Source organism: Gekko japonicus, unplaced genomic scaffold (assembly GCF_001447785.1).
Source record: "Gekko japonicus isolate JY-2015 unplaced genomic scaffold, Gekko_japonicus_V1.1 scaffold7059, whole genome shotgun sequence".
NCBI classification, from domain to species: domain Eukaryota; kingdom Metazoa; phylum Chordata; class Lepidosauria; order Squamata; family Gekkonidae; genus Gekko; species Gekko japonicus.
In genome coordinates this window covers 5,580-12,889 of record NW_015167752.1, presented here as the reverse complement: position 1 = coordinate 12,889, position 7,310 = coordinate 5,580, and the positions used below count along the sequence as shown (strand labels likewise).

General features: G+C 45.7%; 1 protein-coding gene across 1 annotated transcript in view; it reads left to right on the top strand.

Moving 5' to 3' along the window:
* Positions 1 to 5,454: 5,454 nt before the first annotated feature.
* LOC107112957 (basic phospholipase A2 DsM-S1-like) overlaps positions 5,455 to 7,310 on the top strand; it is a gene marked incomplete at its 5' end in the record, with an annotated part of 6,635 nt that continues 4,779 nt past the window's right edge. The window contains 3 exons of the mRNA XM_015414165.1: positions 5,455 to 5,511; positions 6,232 to 6,376; positions 6,521 to 6,558. Of these exons, the coding sequence (XP_015269651.1) occupies positions 5,455 to 5,511; positions 6,232 to 6,376; positions 6,521 to 6,558 (240 nt within the window). The remainder of the gene's footprint in view (positions 5,512 to 6,231; positions 6,377 to 6,520; positions 6,559 to 7,310) is intronic.

The following is a 7,310-nucleotide window of genomic DNA, read 5'->3' as shown; positions in this document are numbered from 1 at the left end:
AGTGGGAGGGCTTCTAATGTCCTGGCCCCACTGGTGGACCTCCTGATGGCACCTGGTATTTCTGGCCACTGTGTGACACAGAGTGTTGGACTGGATGGGCCTTTGGCCTGATCCAACATTGGCGTTTCTTGGTGCTTGGGGGGGTCAACAGTGGGAGGGCTTCTAATGTCCTGGCCCCACTGGTGGACCTCCTGATGGCACCTGGTATTTCTGGCCACTGTGTGACACAGAGTGTTGGACTGGATGGGCCTTTGGCCTGATCCAACATTGGCGTCTCTTATGTTCTTAGGAACCAGGTGAAGCTGGGCAAAGGTGACTGATGAGATCTGAACATCCATCTGCAGAGCTGAATCTAGGACTTGCTTTGAAATAAAAGACTGGTGCTTTTAAGATCGGTGCTTTCGAATGAGGCGGGGAATGCATTGGAGCCGGTGTCCTAGAGAACTAGCCCTGTCTGTCTGCAACTTAATACATTTATTGCTAAAGAAGCTTTCATGAGCCAGGGTTCACTTGTCAAATGAATGAAATGCTAAATTCGGCTGGCACAGAGATTCGTATCCAGAGAGCTGTAAACAGCCGAAGGGGCAGAAGTCAGGTGACAAAGAGAGGCCAGAAGGCTCCATTTCCCAGGACAGGGCACAGGTGAATGAGAGATCTGGCCAAAAGAGGACGTGATCCCTGGAGTGGGTGAGACCTGTTCTTTTTTACTGATGAATCAGCAAAGTAAGATGGAATCCGGATAGTACACGTAACCCTGGAAGGAGGAACAATTACTGCTTGTATAATGAGCCAATATGAAATCTTTTCCTTGCTGGAGTCTCCCCTTGAAACTTACCAGCTGAACTGTACCCTTTAAGGCTGTTACTGAATGTGTCACGAATGGAGAAGAGAGAACTTTTATATTTATCGATTTCTTTATTCAAATATTTATATCCCGCCTTTCCTTGTGGTCCAAGGTGGCTTACAACAACAGTTTGAATCATTCCTTGTTAAAACCGAAAATAAATTGTACCCTTTAAGGCTGTTACTGAATGTGTCACGAATGGAGAAGAGAGAACTTTTATATTTATCGATTTCTTTATTCAAATATTTATATCCCGCCTTTCCTTGTGGTCCAAGGTGGCTTACAACAACAGTTTGAATCATTCCTTGTTAAAACCGAAAATAAAGCAGTCAACCCTAAATACCCTGCTCCCCAAAAAAGATGCATGCTATTCAAAGCACCTCAAAAGCAGGCCTGGTGGTGCCTCCTGACAATCTCCAAGGAGGGGGCGCCCTCACCTCTACAGGGATTAGGGCTGCCAACCTCCAGGTGATGGAAATCTGTGACAAAAATAATGAAGAGTCAATAAAGATATGTTTGCAAAATCATTTACTGTAGCAGTTCTGTAGAAAATTCTCTTCTGTTATCGCTCACACACAACGGATGCTGCGCAATGTAAACAATAGTTGCTTTATCTGTGAAGACCTTGGGTTCTGTTATTAGAGAGTCAACACGGAATGTTTCCTTCAAGAGTTGATAAGTAGAAATTGATAAGAACTGTGATTGCTACACGCTCAGATAAAGCAATTATTGTGAAATGAATTACCCAGCATTGGTTGCGTGTGAGCGATAAGAGAATTTTCTACAGAATTACTCCAGTAAATTATTTTGCAAACATGTCTTTATTGACTCTATGTTATTTTTGTCACAGATGTTGTTTTTGGATTTCCAATTCCTCCCGTGATTTCTCATTTTTGGCGTCAACCTCCAGGTGATGGCTGGAGGTCTCCTGGGATTACAATTGAGCTCTGGGTGACAGAGATCGGTTCACCTGGAGAAAATGGCCATTTTGGAAGGTAGAGTTGTCAGGTCTTGCCTGGCTGCTGCTGGTGGGGGGGGTCCCTCTCCAGGATCTGTTTGTTGCGCATGTGAAGTGTGCCCTGCATAATGATGACAGTTCCAGGTGACATCATTGCGCCGGGCACATTGGCATGAACAGGGCACTTTGGGGGTGGGGTTCCCTCTGCCAAACGGACTGGGGCTGGCAGATTGGTGGGCCCAAAATCAGGCAAACTGCTGCCCCTGTCAGAGGAATGGCAACCCTATTGGAAGGTGGACTTTATCGCATTATACCCAATAGAAGTCCCTCACACACACACACACACCCAAATCTCCAGGTATTTACCAACCCATAGCTGGCAAGCCTATCAGGGATCCCAGAGAGCCATAATGCAGATGGCCCAGGCTCTGGTTGTCATGGTAGAGCCAGGGAGGCAGGCAGACAGGGGGAGTCACAATACAAGTCCAAAGGTCAGCCGGGAGAGAAGTCAGCAGAGCATTAAACAAGTCCCAAAACACCAGACAAAGCCGTAGTCAAATGTACTGGAGGTCAGAGTACAGGGAGCAAAGCCGAGGGCGTGGTCAGGTGCAAAGCTGGAAGTCAGGAGCCAGAGCAGTCCAAACACAAGCCGAGTCCAAAAAGCCACAGAGTCAAACAGGAATCAAGGTGCAGAGCTTCTGGTTCTACGAACAAGGTTGCCAGCACAAATTGCTCATGGCCAGAGGCCCTACTAAATAGTGCTCTGGCCCATTAACTTATTAGCACCTTTGTACAAAGTCCTGGCTGCTGTTAAAACTCAGGGCTCAAGGACCTCCACCCTCTTGAACGTGCTTCTTTTCATCGGCTAGCCAGCTCCTGATGTCTCTGATCCCTAAGCCTACTTACAGGTGGGGGAGATGCAGGTGATGAGCTGCTTATGGCCTGCTCAATCCCAGGTGCAAACCATCCTGTTGTTAACTCAGATTGCTGTGTATCCTCCTTAGTACTTACAGTAGGTGCAGATCCTGATGCTTCTTCAGCTCTTAAAGGCACTGAATCCTCCCCTCTTAGGCTGTCAGGAGCTGTCTCTGGGGCTGAGTCAAGGGCAGGCATGACACTGGTCGACTGCAGATGGACCACCCTTAGGGTTGCCAACCTTCAGGTGCTGCCTGGAGATCTCCTGCTATTACAGTTGATCCCCAAATGACAGAGATTAGTTCCCCTGGAGAAAATGGCTGCTTTGGAGGGTGGGCTCTATGGAACTGTGTACCGATGAGGTCCCTCCCCTCCCCAAATTCCACCTTCTCCAGACTCCACCCCCCAAATCTCCAGGTATTTTCCAACCCATAGCTGGCAACCCTAACCACCCTAAATGGCGGGATAACCAACAGGTTGCTGCCTGGCCATAACTGATGCACAGGGACATATGGAAGGAGATGGTCCTTTAGAGTATTTATACTTTAATCATTTAATGACTTAGTTATTTTATTATAATTATTCACTGGAACTGGCAGGAAGTCTTCCTGGGAGGAGGAGTGATACAGCTATACTTCAGTTATTAAAAAAAAAAGTATTGATATAGCTGTTCCAGGTCTCTTGCACAAACACTGTGATCTGGGGACAGTATCGTTCTGATGGATACTTCCACAAGCCCACTGGACAAGGCTGTCACGAGGACTGCAAAAGACAACGTCCAGAAATGCAGTTGGCAACTTCCCCATTCTTCAAAACCATAACTCAGGACATAGGCATAGAAAGACAAGAATCGGGTCATCTGTTTTCTTTAAGGGGACCAGCAAAGAACGGGTTGGAGAAATTTCAACATAACTTCTACATAACGACAAGAAACCTGCTTCTCCAGTTGGGTTTGGAATGTGGAGAAGAAGCAGGGGGTTTTCCTCTCTGTTGACATGAAACTCTTCTGTTAACTATAAAGGCTGGCCAATACACTTCCAAGGGGAGACAACAAAACTCCAAAAAGGCTAAGAGAGAAAACAGGAGTCGCGAGTACATATTATAGACCCCCCCCGGATGTTTTCCAAGGCTGGAGAAAGTAAGTACCATACTGACTGCATTCACTAGGTCCAGGAGGGCAATATCTGCATGTCATTTGCCCTGTTGGGGGGCTGTAATAGGGCAAATTGTGCCTTCTGGGGCTGTTTGGATCAGGAAAATACACAAGGGGAAGCTGTGCAGTTTGGTCCATTGTAACCCAGTCATGGTTAAAAAATGCTCTGAACAGAATAAATATAGTATCAATATTATCGTTCTCCAGCATCCATTGGATGTTTAACAGAATATGGCAAAGAAAAGGTTTCTCGGATTATGTGGGAGGCCATTTTTCAACTGCTTTGTGTGAGAGATCCAAAAGTTGAGTCTTTAGCATCTCCGGTTCAAGGCTGCTGGTGTTTCATGCATCTGTAGACAAAGAGGAACACAGACAAAGAGTTTTACCTAATGCAGCCGCCGAAGCTGTGAGGTAAATGGGAAAAACTCATTTTATGTTTTTCTGCTTAAAATCTGTTCTTCACACACACTAAACTGTTGTTCTGTAAAGGAAAAATGCAAGTAAGAGCCGTGTTATTTTAAATATATATATATATATTGAGAGGGGCCTTACAACAAAATAACAGTAAAAATCCGAAAGCAAAATTTTCATATTCTGAGAGCCAGTTTGGTACAGTGGTTAGGAGCACAGACTCTAATCTGGGAGAACTGGGTTTAAGTCCCCACTTCTCCACATGCAGCTGCTGGTGTGACATTGGGTCAGTAACAAGTTCTCGAGAGAGCTCTCTCAGCCCCCACCTACCTCACAGGGTGTCTGTTGTGGGGAGAGGAAGGGAAGGAGATTGTAAGCCACCCTGAGACTCTGTGTAAAGGGCAGGGTATAAATCCAACCGCTTCTTCTCTCCTGAAATCCCAACAACGCAACTATAAAAAAAATTACGGTTAATAACAACGCAATACAAGAAATCAAACATTTAAAATTTCATATTCTTAAATAAAGCTCAAATTGCAACCATGTTATCATAAAACAAATCAGGAATGGGGGGAGGGGAGAAACTACTCATGACTGTTGCATGTTGTTTGGTCAGAAGTTAATTGGTTAATTATTCATTGAACAATGACTGAAGTACAGAGTCAAACAATTTTGGATGTGTGTGTGTGTGTGTGTGTGTACGGACAGACGGATGGACAGAGAGACAGACAGACAGATGATAGATAGATAGATGATATAGATGATATAGATGATATAGATAGATAGATAGATTGATAGATTGATAGATAGATAGATTGATAGATAGATAGATTATAGATAGATAGATAGATGATAGATAAATAGATAGATGATAGATAAATAGATAGATGATAGATAAATAGATTGATGATGATAGATAGATGATAGATAGATGATAAATGATAGATAGACGACAGACGATAGATAGATAGATAGATAGATGATAGATAGATAGATAGATGATAGATAGATGATAGATAGATAGATGATAGATAGATATAGATAGATAGATAGATATAGATAGATAGATATATATAATAGATAGATAGATAGATATAGATAGATCCAAAGGATTTTATGTTGACTGTCATCCAGTCTCGGCACTGTTCCTCCCTAATGTTGTCCTTCTTCCAGGTCCTCATTGGAGGGACATGAAGATCCTTTTGGGAGTGATCGTGCTTCTGGCCTGCAGTAAGTACCAACAAAGCCGACTGGCCCATAGATGGGTAGAACCTGACAGTGGTCCATAAACATCTGATAGGGAGGAGGAATAGCCAACCCCCCTTTTCAGACCCGGATCCATTTGTATTGGACACAGTTATGCCAGGACATATGTGGAACAGCCAGTTGCAGGTGCTGATGTCACTGTGTTCTCTGCTCTTCATGCAAAAGGAGGAAGATTTAAATACAGGCTTTTAAAAAGCAATTAATTTTAAAAATTATAGGGCCATTTTACAGGGGCAGAGGATATTCAGTCAAGAACTGGGAAATGTCCCCAAAGTACTCACAAGGTGCCCAAAGTGAGTGTGATTCCATCTGAATACTGAATTCATAGCATTCATGAAAGAACAAAATTGTTAGGAATCTGGTGCATTTCTGTGTTCTTTTTCCTTCTCTGGTGGGATCCACACGAGAGTCATTTTGTGTTGCTGAAAAATTACCCTGCTGTGAACACAAAGTCTATAAAATCCTTTCTACCTGTGATTGTCAAAATCTTTTAAAAGCCCTCTCTGCTCACTGATCAGGAAGCCATGAGGCCAAATTTCAAGTATGCTAAAAGTCTCCATTGAGGTTATTTACAGGGAACCTCAACATCCATGGAGAACCAAATTTATGAGTATAGGAAATGAAACAAAACCCCTTCCTTTCTAACACATTCTCCAGTTAACTCCCTCCATAATTGTTTTGCAGGTGTTCTTGTGGCCCAAGGGAGCCTCCTGGAATTTGGACAAATGATTAAAACAGCAACTGGAAAAAGCGCATTCCCAGAGTATACTTCTTATGGGTGCTACTGTGGACTGGGTGGCCAAGGGGAACCCTGGGATGCCACTGATCGGTAATCGATAGCAAAGCAATTCTTTTCCCACAAGGATTTGTTCTGGGGGAGTTCAGTTCCAGTTAACCAGTCAGTGAAGTGGCTAGATCAGTTGATTACACCAGCGTCTCACAAATAACCCAGAATGCATCTGGTCACTTCCAGGAACCCCCAAGAACAGTCTACAAGATTCGTGGCTGCAAGTTTGGCAATGGAAAGTCAAATGGCTTGTCGAAGTCCAAGAAATGCACTGATTTCTCATTTGTTGAATACTGGAAGCCGCATGTGAAATTTTGCTTCTGCCGTACTGCTTGATCCCACTGCTCAAGTCTTGGTGGGGGTGGGGGTGGAAAGAACTGTCAAGTCACAGATGATTTACGGCCACCCCAGAGGGGTTTTAGGCAGGGGTCATTTCGGGGGGGATCGTGGGGAATCGCAATTCCCCCGGGTGAGGTACAGGGGTCATTTCGGGGGGGATCGTGGGGAATCGCAATTCCCCCGGGTGAGGTACAGGGGGCGGGGCACATGACGAAGCCCCACCCCCCGCTTCCGGCCGCCCCGCTTCTGGACCTCATTCAGCCAGGAGGAGGCCCGCTCCCCCCCCCTGCCTGCCTGGGGCCAGGGAGGGCCTTCGCGGGGCTTCCTTGCACTCCCGCCGGCCTTGCAGGTCCACGGCCGGGCCCCTCATGGGGTTCGGCAGTGGAGCTGCAAGGCCGGGGGCGGCGGCCGGGACCGTTGTGGGCGGGGTGTGTGGCCTTATGACACACTTCCGGTGATGTCAGGGGGTGTGGCCTTATGGCACACTTCCGGTGATGTCAGGGGGTGTGGCCTTATGACACACTTCCGGTGATGTCAGGGGGTGTGGCCTTATGACACACTTCCGGTGATGTCAGGGGGTGTGGCATATGCTAATGAGTTATGCTAATGAGTTCCCTAGCTCTTTTTCTACGAAACG